Source organism: Pogoniulus pusillus, chromosome 39 (assembly GCF_015220805.1).
Source record: "Pogoniulus pusillus isolate bPogPus1 chromosome 39, bPogPus1.pri, whole genome shotgun sequence".
NCBI lineage: Eukaryota > Metazoa > Chordata > Aves > Piciformes > Lybiidae > Pogoniulus > Pogoniulus pusillus.
In genome coordinates this window covers 8,784,424-8,803,584 of record NC_087302.1, presented here as the reverse complement: position 1 = coordinate 8,803,584, position 19,161 = coordinate 8,784,424, and the positions used below count along the sequence as shown (strand labels likewise).

The 19,161-nt window shown below is 58.6% G+C and overlaps 3 protein-coding genes across 8 annotated transcripts in view; 1 reads left to right on the top strand and 2 right to left on the bottom strand.

Moving 5' to 3' along the window:
* Positions 1 to 10,894, bottom strand: part of ANKS1A (ankyrin repeat and sterile alpha motif domain containing 1A) — a 70,714-nt gene extending 59,820 nt beyond the window's left edge. For all 5 annotated transcript variants that reach the window (XM_064173841.1, XM_064173842.1, XM_064173845.1 and 2 more), the window contains exon 1: positions 10,653 to 10,894. In XM_064173841.1, coding sequence (XP_064029911.1) covers positions 10,653 to 10,861 — 209 coding nt within the window. In that variant the 5' untranslated portion in view covers positions 10,862 to 10,894. The remainder of the gene's footprint in view (positions 1 to 10,652) is intronic.
* A 1,342-nt stretch (positions 10,895 to 12,236) lies between these two features.
* On the top strand, positions 12,237 to 14,862 carry TAF11 (TATA-box binding protein associated factor 11). 2 transcript variants are annotated; one of them, XM_064173931.1, is made up of 5 exons: positions 12,237 to 12,498; positions 12,572 to 12,711; positions 12,906 to 13,054; positions 13,440 to 13,536; positions 14,518 to 14,607. In XM_064173931.1, exons 1-4 carry the CDS (start codon positions 12,286 to 12,288, stop codon positions 13,529 to 13,531), a joined length of 594 nt encoding a protein of 197 aa, XP_064030001.1. In that variant the 5' UTR covers positions 12,237 to 12,285; the 3' UTR covers positions 13,532 to 13,536; positions 14,518 to 14,607. The 2 variants fall into 2 exon arrangements, with proteins under 2 accessions (XP_064030001.1, XP_064030000.1); XM_064173930.1 differs by having other exon boundaries at positions 12,244 to 12,498; positions 12,967 to 13,054; positions 14,518 to 14,862.
* Positions 14,863 to 15,088: 226 nt separating this feature from the next.
* BLTP3A (bridge-like lipid transfer protein family member 3A) overlaps positions 15,089 to 19,161 on the bottom strand; it is a 28,364-nt gene continuing 24,291 nt past the window's right edge. Inside the window, exon 21 of the mRNA XM_064173928.1 lies at positions 15,089 to 17,577. Coding sequence (XP_064029998.1) covers positions 17,452 to 17,577 — 126 coding nt within the window. The 3' untranslated portion in view covers positions 15,089 to 17,451. The remainder of the gene's footprint in view (positions 17,578 to 19,161) is intronic.

Genomic DNA, 19,161 nt, shown 5'->3' with positions numbered 1-19,161 from the left:
ATCCCTCCCAGCCCCCACCGTGTTGGGCTTCTGTGAGACACAGCCCAGGCTGGAGCCCCAAACGCTACCCTCAGAACCCCAAAGTCCCCTCAGAGCAGCCTGGGGAGGAGGTGGGCACTACAGCATTAGGTGAGATCTCTTCAAGTGAAGACTCTGCCAGGGGTTTTCCAGCCAGGGAAATTTAAAGAGGATTAAAGCAAGAGGAACAACTCAGCAAGCCTGGGAGCTGCCAGGCTGGTGAGTGTGCAGGGCCCCTGCAGTCAGTCGCACCCGGGCACTCTGGGCAGCTCCACTGCACTGCTCCTGGCTCCCTTTTCTCCCCAGTCCCCCCAAGCCCTCATGTCAGAGCAAAGAGCTTGCTCTGCTCTCAGGCTGCTGTGCAAGGCTCTCAAACCATCACCTGGAGCTCACCTTCCTCACAGCAGCGCTGAACTCTCTCCAGCAGTTCTCTGTCTCTCTGGAACTGGGGGAGCCCAGAACTGGAGGCACCCACCAGGGCAGTCACTGCACCAGGCAGTGTCCTAGAAGCATCTCACTGAACCCTCAGGGGCTCAGCAGAGCTCTAAGGACGGTCACATCTGCTCTGCCTCCACTCGCCCTGCTGCTTCCTTCTCCCCTGCTCCATGACTCAGCAAGTGCTGCAGCTTCTGCAACAAGGCCTCCTGTTAGGGAAGGCTGCTGCAAGAGCACCGCTGGAGCTTACCATCAGCCCCTCAGCTCCTTAAACAAGACCAGATTTGTCCTCTTGCCTTGCCACTGATTTCTGCCTGACCCTTGGAACGTGATTTAAGCTGATCTGGGGCAATGAGCTCGGGCAGGATGCACAGGGTGGTGACCAGCAGGGGTCTGAATGACTCCAGAGATGGAGACTCCACCACATCTCCAGGCAACCTGCTCCAGGGGTCCAGCACCCTCAAAGTTCTGCTTGATGATTAGATGGAATTTGGGTCTTGGTCTCTTCTGCCCAGTCTCATGTGACAGGAGGAGAGGAAATGACCTGAAACTGCACCAGGGGAGGCTTAGGTTGGGGATGAGAAAAAAACTTTGCTGCAAGAGTGGTCAGGGACTGGAACAAGCTGCCCGGGGAAGTGGTGGAGTCCCCATCCCTGGAGTTGTGTGGCCATGGCACTTGAGAACATGGTTCAGTGGCCATGGTGGTGCAGGCTCCCAGGTTTTGCTAGGACACAATTCCTTAGCACCTTCCCTTTGCCCTCCCTCTGGAGCAACAGCAGCAAACTGCTGGGCAGCTCCCACGGCAGCGCTAAGCTGGCTGCAGCTGGCCACTGGCGCCCTCTCCTTCCTCCTTTGTGAGATGATTTAGCAGGCTCCAGGACCCCCAGAGACACAACCAGCAGCAGCAGAGCATCGTGTCGTGAGCTGTTCATGTCCATCTGCACTGCTCCCTTCTGACAGGCACACAAAGGGGCTGAGCAGAGTAGAAATGTTGCCAGAAGGAATCTGTGCAAACCCACCCAACTATGTGACTCTGGCAGAGGGCACTGGATCCAGCCAGCTGAAAGGTCTTTTCCAACCTAAAGGGTTCTGTGAGCCATTCCCAGTGTCTATTATTCCCTCTGCATGGGGGAAATGGATGCATAAATGCAGTGGTTTAGTATAGAAGAAAAACTCTCATGCTTTGCCAGGCACTGACTGCCAAACAGCTCCATGGCCACGGGCACCGGAACAAATCACAGCTCCGGTTCTATTCTACCCAGCACTCAAGATGGATCTTAGTGAAGGACACAGAACTGTTGGACAGGGTCCAGAGGAGGCCACAAAGACAATCAGAGGGCTGGAGAACCTCTGCTATGGGGACAGGCTGGGAGAGCTGGAGAAGGCTCCAGGAAGACCTTAGAGCAGCCTTCGAGTACCTGAAGGGACTCCAAGAATGCTAGGGAGGGACTTTGGACAAGGACTGAGAGTGCCAGGACAGGGACAATGGCTTTGAGCTGGGAGGGGACAGAGGAAGAGTGGGATGAAAAAGAAATTCTTGAGAGTGAGAGTGATGAGAGCCTGGCACGGCAGGGAGGGTTCATGTAGTGTCTGAGCATTGCCCAGCAGCAGTGGCTATGCTCAAATTGAGCAGTGCCTTGCCTACATGTATCAGGGTCCCTCCAGGGATCCCAAATTCCTACTCATCACAGAATGGGTTGTGTTGCAAGAGACCTCAAAGCTCGCCCAGTTCCAATCCCCTGCCGTGGGCAAGGACACCTCCTGCCAGCCCAGGCTGCTCAAGGCCTCATCCAGCCTGGTCCTGAACACCTCCAGGGAGGGAGCATCCACAGGCTCCCTGGGCAGCCTGTGCCAGCATCTCCCCACCTTCACTCTACAGGATTTCTTCCTAAGTCCTTAAGAAAGGTCAGGAGAAGCAGGATGGCACCAGCCAAGGCCATGCTGTGCTCTGGAAGCACCTGTGAAGCCTGGCCCCTGAAGAGCAGGCAGGAGAGGGACCAGCCAGGGCAGCAGATCGTCTAAAAGCCGCGGCAGCTGCTCTGAAGCTGTCATCGCTTCTCGGTGCCATCTGCAGAGCAAAGTCAGAGCTGAGCAATGTGCCTCAGCCACCAGGCAAATGAGACGGAGTAGATGAGAAAGGCCCTGCCCTGCTAACTGCTTCTGAAGAGCTGCGGCACTGCCTGAAGGGCAGGTACCAGGCTCTGGGGAGCTGGCACAGACATCTGCAGGCATCCCTGACTCTGGTGCAAGAGCAGAGCAGGCAGCAGAGAGCCCTTCCCACACACTTCACTCTGCACCTTGGGCTTCCAGCTCCATTTTACCCACCTGCCAGATCTGACTTTGCCCAGAGGTGGCCTCACGCAGCTCTGCTGCTTACCAGGAAGGGACACATTTCCCTTGGGAACAGACAGCCAGAGAACACATCCCAAACCCCTTCACGTATTTCTGTCCACGTGTCTGAAAGCACAACCCCCAGCCCTGGGCTCTCCCTGCAGGACAGCCAGGAACTGCCTTCAGCAGCCTCACATCCCGTGCCCAGATGGGTGGATGGGTGCAGGTCAGGCTGCTCAGTGACAAACTGCTGCAGGGATAAACCTCTCTACTTCTTCAAGCAATGCCAAGGTCACTGCAGCTGTCCCAGCCTCATCTGTAACAAGGATCACAGTGTGTGTGGGGGTGGAGGGGTGGGAGCTCTCCAGAGAAGGAGACTCCACAGCCTCTCTGGGTAGCCTGCTCCAGGCCTCCAGCAGCCTCATGTCAATAAGTTTCTCCTCCTGTTCAGGTGGAATCTTTCATTTCCCTGCCCATCAGAGGCTGGCAGGGAAGCCCAGAAAGCAGAGCTCTGGGCACTGAGGACACAGCACAGGCTCCCCAGCTCTGCACAGAGAGGAGGGCAGCTTCACTCCCTAGCACCAAGCTCTTCCCGAGCATGGCTCCCACCTCCCTGCCCTCTGCCTTTGATGAAGCTTTTACCCCTTCATCAGTCTATCCAAGATTGTTCTCTTGCTGACAGCTGCTCCCAGGTGGACTAACATTTCAATTGCTGCTTTTCTCCCTTCTGCAGGGAGCAGCTGTATGAGCTTCTCCAGTCTGTTGCTATAGAAACAAATCAATCCTCAACAGTTTTATTTTTACCACTCTCTGTGAAAGAGGATTTCTCTCATCTCCATGACTAAGCTGTCCTCCAGAGCCAGCTCCCGGGACAGGGCAGCGCAGAGCTCCTCACACCTTGCCTCAGTGACAAGAGGCAATGGCCCTCACCCTTATCCAAAGGCACCTCCTTCATCTCAAGAGGACTCTTCACCTTGAAAGGCTTTCTGCACCCATGGAGCAGAGCAGAGGAGGGCACAGCCTGGGAAAGCTCAGCAGAGCACTCTCCAGAAAGCTCCAGCACCCAGCAGATGTCAGGCAGTAGCATCACCTTCAGCCAGCCCCCACAGAGCTGCAACTGCAGGCTGAGCTGTGCTGGGGGTAAGCTCCTGCGAGAGGCTCAGAGTGGCACAGAGGCTTTGGCACCCCTGAGCTGCTGCCAGCCTGCACAGCAGCCCCTTGGGCACTGCCAGGAAAGTAGCTCAGCCTCCAGGAACCTGCCCAGGAAGCTGTCTGATCCTCAGCCAGGTGCAGCTGGAAGAGCTCTCTCCCTTGTGACCTGGGAGGTGTAACCTCCATGCACATCTCTCACTTGTGCCTTCCATCTCCTCCTTGGTTTCCCTCCAGCCTCACTCAAAGCACTGCCACAAAGAGACTCCACTGCCTCTTGGCTCTGCTGCTCCCAGCACGTCCAACACTGCTTCCTACACATGCTCAGGAAGTTCAGCTCTCTGCCAAACAGCCTCCATCAGCTGGAGCAGCTCAGGACCCAGGCTGCCTAGCCTTGCAGCTGCCCTTCCACACACACCTGCTCTGTGAGCAGCCCACTGCAGGGACAGAGCTGCAGCAAGATCACTGCTCTCTGAGGCAAAGGGAAGGGGCGAGCTGCTCCTCTGTGCTGTCACCTGCAGGCTCCTGCCAGCTCCCCCTCACTAGATTTCAGAGCTGTGCAGCCCCATGCACAGAAGTTTTCTGTTAGCTCAATCAGCTGGAGAGATCCACCCTGGCAGCAGGGCCAGCACCAGGGGAGGAAGGTGGGGCACAGGAGTGCTCAGAACACAGCTCACAAACAGGAGCGCTGCACCGCTGGCACCCAGACCTGCTGGGAGCTGCCAGCAGCCATGAGGCAGCCGACGAAGATCTGAGCTGCTCTGCTGGCTGCGCTGCAGCTGCGGGAGGGGAGGCAGCCACGAGTGCAGACTGTGGGCAGGGACAGCACCAAGGAGAGGGACGGAGCCAGGCACCCCGAGGCAGCAGCAGCAGTTTCCTGTTGCGGGGAAAGGGCAGGCAGGGAAATGTTTTCTTTGCACCTCGACGCGCTCCTGGAAGCTTGGACCTTGGAGCCGAAGCTGCAGCACCTGGCGCTTAGCCGCAGGACGTGGCCACGTCGCCAGGCGGCAGGCACAGGTGAGTCTGGTCCCCACCACCCGGGCGGCAATCCCTCCTCTTCCCAGCCGCGGCAGGCCCCCTTTCCCCTGGGAATCACAGAGCACAACCATGGAACTGCCTGGCTGGAAAAGAGCTTGAGATGACAGAATGATAGGGGCTGGAAGGGACCTCTGCAGCTCATCCAGTCCAGCCCCTGCCAGAGCAGGGCCACCCAGGGCAGGGCACCCAGGAATACGGCCAGGGAGGTTTGGAAGCTCTCTAGAGAAGGAGACTCCGCAACCTCTCTGGGTAGCCTGCTCCAGGCTCCAGCACCCTCACAGCAGAGGAGTTTCCCCTCACGATCATCAAGAGTAACCATATCCTAACATCTGTACACAGCTGTCAGACCATGCTGCTCAGCTCCTCAGCCAAACACCTTTCAAGCCCCTCCAGGGTTCCAGTGCCCCACAACCCCTGCAGTGAAGAAACAGCTCCAACTCTCCAACCTGAGCCTCCCCTGATGCAACTTGAGGCCACTGGGCAGCAGAGAGGCTGCAGCTGGACTCAGAGCAGCAGGAGCAGCAGCACTGAGAAATCAGCTCCTCAGATCAGCCAGACAAGAACAGAAATGATTTCCCTGGCTCTAACCACATCTGGGCTCTCTGAAGCTCCTCTAAGTGGCAGCATCTCATTTCCTGAGCTGAACTAAGCCCTTGCAGCAGTAACTGCTGCAAATGGACCAGAACATTGCTGTGGCTTCTGAGCAGCAACAACTGAGCCCTTTCCACAGCAGATGTGCACAGAGTCCTGATCCACAGCAGAAGTATCCCCCTGAGGGGCCTTGAGGAGATCACACACACACAGCCTGGGGCTCAGCAGCAGCCTCACTTTCTCCTCTCCCCAACAAAGAGCTGCAGCCTCTTCGCACCAAGATGCCAACCGATAGCTTTGTCTGCAGATGTGGCTGGGACTCCACTCGGCCCTTACTGCTGCTGGCAAAATCTCCTGGATGCAGCTCGGTATTCCAGGCCACAGACTGGTTTGTTCCTTCCTGCCCTGAACTTCCCAGTGAAGCAGTAAAAGAAAACACCACACAAAAAATCCCTGCTTTGCAGCCTCTCTGCAGAAGTGCCCCCAGAGCCCAGGAAACCTCTGGGACTCCACAGCATTCGCATTTCTGGACTTGCCTTTGCTCATCAGCACCAGGCTGTGCTTATGCAGAGTTGCTGCTGTCTTGAAGTGCCACTGCCCTGCAGGAAGTGCTCCTGTTGGTGCCACAGGAGCAACGGACAGAAACTGCCCCAGCCCTGCTTTGGGCCTGGCATTCAGCAGGCTCCCAACGGTCACAGCCAGTGAGCGGATCCCAGAGGCTGTGTGGACGGCAGCAGGATGCCAAAGCCTCCTCACAGAGCCTGGCAGCCACCACCTCTCTGCAGGCCCCACCATCTGCCTTGTCAAGACCAGACACCCACCTCCCCCCCTCCTTCACCACTTCTCATCCACCTCACATCTTCCCCATCACCTCTACCTGCCCTCTGCCTTCTCTCTTCCAACATCAGCCTCTCACTGGGGGTTTTCTCCCTGCCCAGTGCTGTTATGGTGGCACAGCCAGGCCCTGGGGAGAGGCTTTCATTTAATTCTGTCCCTGCCTTTCCTCCTCCCTTGGCTTATCAGGGTCCCTCACATCTCACTTCCTGCTGACCTGCAGAATGGGTGACTCCAGCTGGAGCTGGGGCAGCTGCTCACACCCAGGGCTCAGCTCCATGATCACAGCAGGAAGCAGAAGAGCTTCAGCCCCTGATAAAGTTCACATGGCAGTGGTAACAAACCCAGCAGGCAGTGAACTCTGTGAGAGCAGCAGTTGTGAGCCTGTTCTTGGCAGGAGCTTCGGGAGGATGCCCCAAGCAGCTCCCTCAGCAGGACACAGCTCCAGGGGGTGAGCAGCTTCGGTAGGGTGGGGAGACAAAAGGGGCTCCAGGAAGGAGCTGGCTGCCCAGAGGTGTCTCAGGAAGGGAGGACACCAAACACACAGCAATGACCATGGACAGGCTCCTCCACCGCAGCCGAGGGGCAAGGCACCCTCAGCTCCCACGTCCTGCCTCCAGGCAACATTCTCATCCCCACCGTTCAGGTAACCTAGCTTGAGTCCACAGCCAGTGCAGCTAGCCCCCAGCCCTGGCCACCCTCCCCCCACAGCCTTGAGAAGCTGGCACCAAGTGCAGCACCGTGGTCCTCCGCACCAGCTCACCGCTGCCACTGTGACCTGCTCTGGGCACCTCTCCAGACCCTGCTTACTGGGTTTGATTTAGAAATTGAATCTCAGCATCATCAGGAAGATAAAAGAGCTGAGCATGAGATCTAGGAGCACACTTCTCAGCCTCGCAGCTGCTGCCGGGGGCGCTGACCTGCTGCACTCCTCAGGACGCTGCACTCAGACGGGAGGGGCTGGTGGGTGCACACCAGGCAGTGTCTCAGCGTCTTCTCTGCCCCCCCAGCACCAGGCCCACTAATTTGCCAGTCCCCAACTTTCCATGAAGTGTCAGGCAGACAAAATTTCACACTCCCTGTTTCCAAACCCTTGAAGTTATTTTCACAGGGCTGCAGAAAGGCAAAGGGAGCTTTAATTAAACACCATGTTGGGGAGAACTCACTGCACACCCTCCCTGCCCCCAGGAGGTGGGGAACCCACAGGGGAAGGTGCTGGGGAGGCCTCCTATACCTCCAGAGGTGAACACACCACCAACACACGGCTTGGCTCTGGGGCAAGAGTCAACACCACACTGTGCAGGCTGGAAACAGATCACAACAGAGACAGGCTGGCACACGGGCAGCAACCACCCCACTTCTGGTGCACTTTCAAACTCAACCTGGCAATCTTCTCTGGAAACCCAGCCCAGGAATCTAAGGTTTTGTATGCAGGGGACATGAAGGAGCTCGTCTGCTGCTGCAAGAAGTCTTCCAGCAGAGCCTGCACAGCTCAGAGCTGTGCCACAGCCACCCCAGGACCCTGAGTGGTCATCTGGATCCAGCCCAGGCTACAGAAAAGTTCTGAACACTGCCCAGCTTGTCCCAGCTGTTCCCCAGACTTCTGTCAGGTTCTCCTTGCAGGTGAGCTCAGCAGCTGTTCCTCACAGACCCCTCCACTACAGCAGGAGTCAGATGGAGGCATTTAACCTGAACCTGAAGACCCACAAGGTGCCAGAAGCCATCAGAAAGCACAGGTAAGAGCACCTGCAGCAGCCAGCTGGAGGAGCTGCTCAGCACAGGGATCACATCACAGTGGTTTACCCAGGCTGGAGTCACTGTCCCTGGAGCACGTGGCCATGTCACTTGGGAACACAGTGGGGGGGGAGTTGAAGGTTGGACTCAGTTATCTTAGAGGGCTTTTCCAACCCAAACCATTCTGTGCTCACTTTGGGATCAGCATCTGCTTGGGGTAGGCAAGGAAATTCCTGTGAGCTCAGGGAGGCTGCAGCAGACTTCACACAGCAAGACCAGGACGTGCTGACTTCCAAGCTGGGAACACCAAAACACTTCCAGAACGAGAGCTGCAGCCAGGAGCACACAAAGAGCCTGACAGGAGCTCAGCAGCCAGGAGGAAAAGGTTCGTGGGTTGGGAAGTTTGGTGGGAGGGAGGGATCCTTAGCGGGTCAGTTAGGGCAGCTATCAGACACAGCAGCCGCCAGTGACAGCTGTGACATTCACCACCCTGCAGGTGCACATCCACACACAAGACCATGCCCAGATGTGAAAAAGCAGACACCAAGCAGCATGCTCTCTGCACAAAGCAGCTGGCACCATGATCAGCCCCCCAGGGGAAAGGTCCTGTCGGCAGCACTCTGTGCTGAGCAGAGCTTGGCCGAGCTGCTGGCATCAGGGCTGTCAGCACTCAGGGTGTGTGCTTAGCTCCATGGAGCCTCTCCACCTTATCTGAACACCCTGCAGGTACATCCAGCTCCTCAGCCTCAAGTGGGCAGAGATTTCCCACTCAAGCAACGGCCCAGAGTGATTGATGAGAGAATTCAGTTTGACCTGAGAGCAGATTTACAGCTCAGAGGAGCAAACAGCCGCAGCAGGGAGGCTCCAGAGGGTCTCTGCCGTCTGGCTCCATGAGCAGCTCCAGGAAGGGTGAGTAAAGGAAAAACGGATCAGATTTGGCCACAGACGGCAAGGCACAGTCCTGTAAACAGCCAGCAGTGCAGTGAGAGTGCCACCCAGCACGGGGCACAGACCTGTGTGTCCTGCACAGCGCCCGAGACAGCAAGAAGCTACAGCTCCAGAAGGCAGCAGCAGGATGCCAAAAACAAGGAGAGCAAAAAACCCAGCAAAGACCTCAGAGCTTGAAAAGAGAGCAAACGCTGAAGCAAGTGTCCATGACTCCAGCTGCAGCACCCAGCACAGCTGAGCCCTAGACCCCAGCAGCGGTTCGGGGTCCAGAGCAGAGTGGTGCGACAGGAGCCTTGGAAATCACCAGGGCATGAGCAGGGAGAGGGCACTTGGCCCAGCACCCAGCAGCTCCCCTCGCCCTGGCTGCAGGCCGCAGCCTCTGCCAGCACCCTGACCTGCTCCAGACACGCCATGTTCTCCCAGCTGCACCAGTCTGTAGCTCCTGATGGAGACCAGCAGCACCCACAGCCCTGGAGCCTGCAGCGGACGGGGTCTGGGGGACACAACAGCACTGGCAGCACCCAGTGCTGGCAGCACCCACTCCAGACACCTTCCTCTCTTCTCCCAGCCCCTGCTGCTCCTTGCCTCAGAGCACACAAGTCGGAAGGGATCCACCATCAGGCCCCTACAGTACTCCTTTCCCACAGGCAGAACCAAACCCTTAGGCTCCTTTGGCCCATCTGCACATTCTGTGCACCCCCACATCCCTCGCAGCCTGCTTGGAACACCTCATCCCAGCCTCCTAGGCCTCAATTCCCACCCAACTCGTCCCCTCCTCTGACCAGGCTGACCCAGAGACCCAGAGGACTGACCCTCTCAGCCCCTCCATGCTGGCAGTGCTGCTGCCCACATCCATGTCCCCCAGGGCTCCAACCCACACCACTAAGCCCCAGGGCTCCCTGACAGTCCTGTAGCCCACCCCCCTCCTACCCAAAAGATTCACCCCAAGAGTCCACTCAAACCCCTACAGCTGCCCCCCTACCCTACAGCTCCTCCAAGGCTCATTCCTCCTACCTCACCGACAGCCCTCCCGGCCCCACAGTCCTGTACACACCACCCCCTCTCCACGACGCTGAATCTCCCCAGTTCATTCACCTCTCTTCCAGCTCCACGGCCCCAGCAGCCCGGTCCCTCACACTCTCCAACCCTGAACCCCACACACCTCCCCTGCTGGGCTTGAGCCACACTCTCTCCACTTCCCCTCCTCTCCCACACCATGGCCCTGCCGCTCCTCTGTTCCTCTGCCCTACCTATGCCTTTCTGCCCTATATCTAGCTCCTATACCTGCCCCTCATGCCCTGTTTGCCCTCTCCCACCTTGTACACGCCGCCTCTTTCCCTGCAAATGCCCATTTTGCCCAGTGCATGCCCCCTCCTGCTCTACACATGCCTCTGCTGCCTTACGTTTGCACCTCCTATCCCACGTAAGCCCCCTCCTGCCCCCCTCCCCCCCCAAGCCTTCCTCTTGCCCTGAAGCTCACAGCCCCCTCCCCAAACCCTCCATCTCCACCCTCAGCCCTCCAAGCACTTCCCCGCTCCCGCAGCCACTCACCCCTCCCCGCACGGCCTGCTCACCTGAGAAGACTGGACAGCGGGTGCCCCACACCACCGCTCCCGCCGCCTCCGCCGCCGCCACCGGAGCCGCCGCTGCCGCCTCCCCCTCCTCCTCTTTCCCCTCCAGAGCTACCGAAGCCAGAGCTGAGGCGTTTCCCAGACAACAGTTTCTCGACGGCGGGTAAGTTCCCGGTGCGGGCGGCCTCCAGCAGCTCCTGCTCCTTCCCCATGGCCCGGCCCGGCCGCCGCCGCCGCCCGCCAAGCCACGCCCCCTCCCTGAGAGGGCTTCCGGGGCGGGGCCTGTGGGGAGGAGCCAATGGAGAGGCGGATTCGGCGACTGGGAGGAGCCTTCAGGAGACGTGGCCAATGAAGAGTGGGATTCCGCGTTGGAGGCGGAGCCGGCGGGGAGGGAGGTGGGGTCTAAGACCGCGCCCCCATCCCGCAGGCTCCGCCCCCTCCCGGGCTGGTTTCGTCCCGGGCTGTTTGCAGCAGCTCCATTTTGGGCTGGTTTGGGCTGTTTTGTTTGTGGTACGTGGGGAGAGTTAAAGGTGTGGGGTTGCGGCATGTGTGGCAAGGGGAAATGGGCGGGTTTGGGCCAAATCTTGACTTCCCCAAGTTGGAGGAGCTGAGTGTAAAGCTTAGAGGGGCGGGAGTGCAGGGGCAGCATGTAAGGGATGCGTAGGAGAGGGACGGAGGAGAGGGAGGAACGCGGCTAAAGGAAGAGGGATGTGAAGGAGGATGTGTGTAGAGCAGAAATGTGTCCAAGTGAGGAGTAAAGGAGAGAGTATTGAAAGGAGAAATGCATGTAACGGCTCCTGTGTGTGAGAGGAATGCATCTAGAGGGTGAGTGCATGGAAATGATGCTGCGTGAAAGGAAGAGGGATGCAGAGGAGCATTTACCAAGGACGAGTACAAAGAGGTCTGTAAAGGAGGAAGTGCATCAGGGAGGATGTATGTAAAGGCAGATACGTACCCAGGAAGAATGCATCTAAAGGAGGATGAATCTAAGAGGGGACTGCAGGTAAAGAAGGAGGCACAGCACGGAGCTGCCTCTGCCAGAGCTCCCCCTCTCTCGTTACCAATTCCTGGTAACCCCACAGGTGTCGCCCGGGCAGGCTCAGCAGTCGTTACCCACCACGTGCCCTAAGGGCACTCCACAGCTAACCCACCTGAACGGGACCTCGGCAGGCTGAGCCTTGGCGGAGCTGTGTGCAGGGGTTGGCTCCAGCAGTTTTCCAGGAGGATGCTAAAGGCACTCCTGGAATGCACCCCTGTAGCACCTTTTGCCAAAGGCATTCCAGGACTTTGCCTGCCAGCACAGACGCTGCGGTCCGGTGTTGATGTGGCGCTGCCTTGCAGCGCAACAAAGAACCAGAGCAGTGGGGGAGGGGAGGCCAGAGGCTGAGGAGGGCCAGGGGCAGGTGGGCGCAAGGATTCCCACTCCGCCGCAGCCTGACCCTTGCTGCCTGCTGCCAGAGCAGCAGTTGCTAGGAGGAACCACCGGCGAGGTCTGGCCACGTCCCCGGCCCAGCAGCCTCTTGAGCGCAGCCTGCCCCCGGCCTCCCCGGCCGCCAGGGGCCGTTGCCATGGCGACAGCCTCCGCCCCGCCCCGGCCCCTGCTGGCTGCGTCATCAGCCGGCGCCGCTGGCGGGGCATGGCGGACCCCGGCGAGCCGGGCCGGGACGAGCTCACCGCCTCCGCCGACCAGGAGCCACCTCCCGCGGCCTCGTCCCCCTCGAGGGATGGAGCGACGGCGGCCGCAGAGGAAGAGGAGGAGGAACCGGCGGCCGCCGAGGTGGCGGGAGAAGGCGAGGCGGCAGAAGCTAGCGAGGGCGGCGAGCCCAAGGCGGAGACGCTGGACGGGGAGGTGAGGCCGGGGCGGGTCCGCGGTGAGCGGAGCCCCGCGGGGTCACCGAGCCGAGCGCTGCGCTCTCGACTAGGTGAGGAACGCGGAGGGCGAGGCGGTGGACGGAGAGGACCTCAGCCTGCAGCCGTCAGCGGCCAAGAAGGTGAAGCTGGAGCTGAAGGAGAGGAAGGAGAAGAGGCAGAAAGTGGACGAGGACGAGATCCAGAAGATGCAGTGAGTGCCGAGGGTCGCCGGTGGCCGGGGCTGTGCGGGGTTTGCAGTCATTTAACCGAGCGTGGGCCCGCAGGTACCCGTGGCCGCGGCTCCAGCCGGGTCCGGAGCGGGCTGCGCGGGGCCGTTCCCTCCCAGGGGCTTTGTGTTCCGCGGGAGGCTCGGGATGGCTGAAGGGTTCTGTGGGACTGTTGCAGCGACCTCAAGAGCTTCAGACTGGGTTTCTTCTGCTGTCAGCAATCCACTCTTCTGCTGCAGGATCCTGGTGTCCTCCTTCTCCGAGGAGCAGCTGAACCGTTACGAGATGTATCGGCGCTCAGCCTTCCCCAAGGCTGCCATCAAGCGGGTAGGGCACAGGCAGAGGCTGAGCAGAACGAGCAGGCTCAGCGTTACAGAGCCTGGCTGGGGCTGGGCCCTGCATGCTATGAGGTGGCTTTGTGGTACTCCCCCCTCCAGCTGCCTCCCAGCCCCCGTGGTTGAGGCCATTATCAGAACGGCTTAGCCCGGTATGGCCTGGCTTGGTGGCCTGGCTTGTCCCCTTGCATGGCTTCTGCTCAAGGTGGAGCTCACCTGAAGGAATGGTGGCCTAGGGGGCATAAGGCAAAGGGGGCTGTGACTGGTACAGGGTCTGCAGCTGGAGCCCTGGGCTCTAACTGATAGCTGTGAGTTCAAATGTTCCCCTGCTGCTGTGTGCCCTGCCCTCAGCTGCCTGCTCCTCTCCTCTTGCCCAGCTGATCCAGTCCATCACTGGCACCTCAGTCTCTCAGAACGTGGTGATTGCCATGTCAGGCATTTCCAAGGTCTTCGTTGGGGAGGTGGTTGAAGAAGGTGAGTGAAGAGTTAACAGCACAGGGTCGACATTGCCTGCAGCGCAGCAGGACTTGGGACAAGCCTGGACCCTTCTCTTGCTGTCCCTGGGGCCCTCAGAAGCTTCTTGCAGCAGAACACTGTGGTCTGCACCTCCAGTGCTGGGATCAGTCTTGGGCCTCTCACCACAAGGACATTGAGGGGCTGGAGCAGGCCCAGAGGAGGGCAACAAAGCTGAGGAAGGGTCTGGAGAACAGGGCTGGGGGGGTTCAGCCTGGAGAAGAGGAGGCTGAGAGGAGACCTTACTGCTCTCTGCAGCAACCTGAGAGGAAGCTGGAGCCGGGTGGGGGTTGAGCTCTGCTCCCGAAGGACAAGTGACAGGACCAGAAGAAATGGCCCCGAGTAGCCCCAGGGTGGGTGGAGCAATTTCTTCCCCAGCAGGGCTGTCGAGGCCCGGCCCAGGCTGTCCGGGGCGGTGGCAGAGGTCCCCCAGGGCTGTGGGTCAGTTGTGACGTGGCCGTGCTGGGCTCAGGGCTGGACTGGATGAGCTCCAAGGTCTGTTCCATGACCAGGCTGATGCAGCTGTGCTGCTGGCTGCAGCGCCGTGTGGTGCCTGGGGAGGTTTGGACAAGCAGCTTCACTGCTCATTAAGTGTTCCAGGTCATTAATTGCTTCCTGTCCTGGGCAGGAGGCAGGAACAAAGCTCGCTCTAAGTGACAGGCGCTGGGTGTTGTAGCTGCCTGTCACTGCTGGGCACAACCACCCCAACACCACAGCCCAGGGGTGACTCCAGAGCAGGTGGTTTCAAGTCCTGAGTTCTGGCAAGACTCAAACCAGCTGAGTGCCTTAAGAGCAACTTGTTCTGCACTGGCATCGATGCCCCCCAGGGCCCTTTCACTCCTGTCCGTTAACCCCGTGGGGTGCCTGCTGCCTTTGACCCTCAGAAGCAGGCTGGGCTGGGCTAAGCTGCCATGCTCAGGCAGCCCCTGGTACTGTTTTCAGCGCTGGACGTGTGTGAGAAGTGGGGGGAGCTGCCCCCTCTGCAGCCCAAGCACATGCGGGAGGCTGTCAGGAGGCTGAAGGCTCGAGGACAGATCCCCAACTCCAAGTACAAGAAGATCATCTTCCACTGAGGTGAAAGCTGCTCCGGCTGTGCCCCCTGGGGCAGAGCTGCAGCATGGAGCTCCTGCTGAGGTCTGCCCTGGGAGCCCAGCGTGGAGGTGGAGGCTTGGGGCCCTCTGCCTCAGCAGAGCAGGAGCAATGCTCAAGGCCTCCAGTGCTCCCCCCCGGCGTTTCTGCGGCCCCAGAGCAGTGTCTGCTTTTGTACATTAAACTGGTATGTTCTTAGCCTTGCTGGGAGCTGCTCATTGTGCAGGGTGGGGGAGGGCAGAGCCTGCTGCTGCCACTCAACCAACCCCACCGCGTTTCAGAAGCTTCCCCTTGCCTGGGGCAGGGTTGTGCCATTAGCAGCATCTGCAGCCTCCACTTCCCAGAGCCATCTTTGTGGAGCTGTTTAGAAAACAGGACAAGAAGGGAGGGGAAGGGGGAGAAGAAATAAAGCCTCAGCCTGGAAGGAGGTTAACAGTTTAATTTCTTGTCATGGTTCACAGAACCAATAACTGCAGGAGTGGAAACAAAACTGCAACAGCTTCCAGTGCTGTCCCCAGCTCCAGGCCACTCAGCTGCATGCAGAGCAGGGCCCCGTCAGCACCTTCCATCTAGGAGAGGCTGAGGCCAGATGCTCTCCCAGGGTCGAGCTGGGGTGGATGCACCAAGGATGAGTTTGGCTCTCATCACAATGCAAAGACCTTAAAGAAAAGGCTCTATGGAGTAAACTCTGCTGGGGTGCTGGGGCAGCTCTGTGGCCGGCAGGACGGCCCTGGGCCGTGCCCGCAGCACTTCAGAACAAAACCACAGGAGGGCTTCGATTCCCAACCCGAACCAGCTGGCTGCAGCTGCTGGAGCAAGAAATGGGCTGCAAACAAGCCAGCCCTGCTCAGGCTGCAGCTGTGGAGGGAGCAGGCAGGAGGTGACAGCTCCACAGCCCAGACCACTCCATCCCTCCACTCGCTTCCCAAGCTGGCTGAGATGAAGCTGGACACCGTTCAGGACACACCTGCAGAAGAACAAAGACCCCTCCCCAGTTCCATCTATCCAGTGCTTAACAGTGAAGAACAGCCCGGCCCCTGCCTAAGGCAAGCAGCACTCCTGACTCCACACTGTGGGAGCAAGCACAGGAGCACAAAGAGAGGGCTACAAACTCAGTTTTGCTGCTGTGGGCTTTGTGGGTGCTGTTGTGGTTCTTTGTAAGCTGTTCAGAGGGAGATTTGTGCCTAGGGAGGAGGCTGCTGTGCTGCCTCTTGCTCCTTAGCTGCTCCCAGCAAGAGCAGGTCACTGCAGATGGCAGCTCAGAAGCTCCTGCTGCAGAGCTCCACACCCAAGGCAGCAGTGGTGAAGCCACTCTGGCACTGAGTATTCTGTTCTGGGGCCAGGCCTGGCTGGCTGCCCAAGGTCAGCTCCTAGCACAGCACCACAAACCTGTCCCATCAGAGGCTGTGCTGGGCAAAAGCAGTGCCCCCACACATGGCCTGGTACTGGAAGGATGTCCCCACTGCCCCAGAGCAGAACTGAGCTCAGGAAGCATTCAACAGCTCCACATCTGGGCAGGGACAAGGGTAGAAGAGCACAGCAAGAAAACCAAACCTAACTCCCAAGGTCTCTGTGGCATTTCCAGGGCTCAGCTCCTCGCATGGCAGAGTCAGACCTTGGGTTACCTTAGCTACAGCTCTAGGGGGGATGCTGCCAGGGAGAGAAGAACCAAAACACCCAGAAAACCCCTGCCCAGTGAAGTTTTGGGAGTGTGCTCAGCTGAAGCAGGCAGCAGGGACTGTCTGGCCTTGAGACCAGTGATGCTGGCACCACCCAGACACAGCCTGCCACTGCACCCAGCACAGCCTGGCAGCTGCCCCCTGGCAGCAGCACGTTGACACCAGCACCAAAGAGCTGCATGAACCCAGATTCAGGCCTAGAATACCAAAAAATCCAAGCAGCTGCAGGCAGCAAAGATGCTGCTTGTGACAGGTGGGGACCTGTGCTCACCTGTATCAGAGGGGGCTGACAGTCACCCCTGGGTCAGAGCACAAAGCAAGCTCTGCTCTGCAACAGACTCCATCACAGCTTCTTCCTCCTGCAGCACCTTGCCCAGGAGAGCACAGCCCCAGTGCCCATCTGCCAGCCTGGCTCCAGCAGTGGCTCTGACCCTGCACTTCAGAAATTCCATTTCCTTTTAGTTAATTTTTACCTCATCACTACTGGAGGCTCCCCCTTGCTCTCCACACTCCTTTATCAGCCCAGTCAGAGCCTCCTTCCTCTTCAAGGAAGCAGCTCCAGCAAAGGCAGGAGGAGAAACCATGCTCAAGCCAGCAGCTACCCCCTGGAGAGCAGTCAAGTGTCCCCTCCACTCTGATCAGCACTTTCTGACCCACAGCCCAACATCCCTGATCAAAGATGCTCAGGCCCAGGCTCAGTGCTCACAAACAACGGTGCAGGGCTGAGAGAGTCAGAAACCCCAACCCAGAGCCACTCCCAGATGTCACCATGGCAGCGGAAGCTGAAAGCTGTCACTGCCACCCACGGATGTGTCCCTCAACCTCTGGCCTTGTCTGCAGGCTGACCACTGCCCTGCTTCAGTGACAGAGGCAGCACCACACTGCCAGGACAGAGGGAAGCGGCTGCAGACAGGCAGCTCCTCCTCACTCCGCCCCTGCCACTCAGCCAGACCTCCCTCCCCCAGCGCCTCTGCTGTCCCCGCAGGCTCCACGCGAGGTCGTCAGGCTCCAGGGGGTTGGTCCATGCAGCAGCAGCAGAATGCAAGTCGCTGCTGTAGTGCTGGTGGAGGTCTCAACTCCTGAGCAGCTGCAGGCTGCACCTTCGGTGTCAGAGCTGGAAGAGGGGGTTGTACTTTCTGACCTCCTGCAGCAGCCGAGCCTTGTCCAGGTTGGCTTCCGCCAGGGCCATCCTCACGGCCTGCAGCTCCCTCTGCAGCTCTGGCACTTGCTGTAACTACAGGAGATGAGGAGAGTCAGAGCAGGACTTCCCAAAGCTCTGCAGCAGGGCAGAGACAAACACTGGTCTGCTCCAAGGGATGAGCTCCAGTCTGTGCCACAGCCCCACGGAGCCCACTGACAACATCACAAACTGCCACTGGTGCCTTACAGGGGGCAAGGTACCCTCCCTGGAGCAGCTAGGCTGAGTCTGGCTGCAGAGGACTGCACACAAAACATCAGAACAAACCCTTGACTCTGACCTGCATAACTCTTCAGCAAGGGGTCCTGAGGCACCTCCACAGAGCTGTCCAAAGTAAGGTGCCAGCTGCAGCAAGCAGATTCCTGGCATTCCTATTTCCTGTCTCCATGACCACAGTGAATTCTCTCACCCAACACTGCAGGGAGATCCCACTGCAGCTCCGTGGCACAGGGACAGCTCTCCTTGGGCTCTCAGAAACGTTTTTACTCAGGAATTCTGCCTTTGTTCAGTTCAGTAACACCAGAAAGCAAACTTGAGCTAAGCTGCCTGTGCTGCTCCTGTGCTGCAGGTCAGGGCCCTGTGTCATGAGATGCTGTGAGTGGGAAGAAGAGAAAAGCCTGCACTAACTGGAGAAGAGAAGTGAGTGGATGTGCCAGCAACTGCAGAACAAAGCCCAGTGCCAGGCCAGTGCCACAGCTGGGCAGCCACAGCAGGTGTTCAGCAGATCTGTGCTTTGAAACCTGCAGCCTGGCTTTCAGCACAGGCTGGACAGGAACTGCAGACACAGGGAGCAAAGTGGAAGGAAGCTGAAACCAAACAGCAGAAACTCTGAGCAGCTGGAAAGTGCCTGGCAAAACAGCTCTGTCTGTGGGAACCTCCCAGTGGCTGCTTTTCATATTCACAGAAGGGACCTCAAAGCTCATCCAGCTCCAACCCCTGCCAGGGGCTAGGACACCTGCCTAGGGTGGAGCAGTCACCACCAACTGTGACTAGCTCCACAAAAAACAAGAAAAAGAGAAGAGTTGTAGTTGTCGTGGACTCCATCTTGAGAGGGACAGAGGGACCCATTTGTCGTCCCGACCCGTCTCACAGGGAGGTCTGCTCCCTTCCTGGTGCCCGGGTTAGGGACATCACCAGGAGAATCCCTAACCTAATCCAGTCCTCTGATTATTACCCCTTGTTGGTAATACAGGCTGGCAGCGACGAAATTGAAAAGAAGGGGACCAGGGCAATTAAAAAGGAATTTAAAGCCCTGGGGAAATTGATAGATGGGGCAGGAGCACAGGTGGTGTTCTGCTCAGTTCCCTCTGTGGCAAGGGAGTTCACAGAGAGGAATAGCAGAACCTACGATATCAACAAATGGCTGAAGGGATGGTGCCAGCGGCGTCGTTTTGGGTTCTTTGACCATGGGGGAACTTTTACTGCACCGGACCTGCTGGCTTGTGATGGGGTGCAGTTATCTAGGAAGGGCAGGAGAGTCCTGGCAATGGAGTTGGCAGGGCTCATTAGGCGGGCTTTAAACTAGGTCTGAAGGGGGTGGGTGAGGAAATTACTCTCTCTGAGAAGGAGAGAGATGGAAGGAAACTAAGGACAATTGAATCGAGAGCCCAGCTGAAGTGT

Coding starts and splice junctions, on each gene's coding strand:
- TAF11 (XM_064173930.1), top strand. CDS start 12,286: ATGGCGGACCCCGGCGAGCCGGGCCGGGACGAGCTCACCGCCTCCGCC. Junction 12,499..12,571: donor CGGAGACGCTGGACGGGGAG/GTGAGGCCGGGG, acceptor GCTCTCGACTAG/GTGAGGAACGCGGAGGGCGA. Junction 13,055..13,439: donor CCAAGGCTGCCATCAAGCGG/GTAGGGCACAGG, acceptor CCTCTTGCCCAG/CTGATCCAGTCCATCACTGG.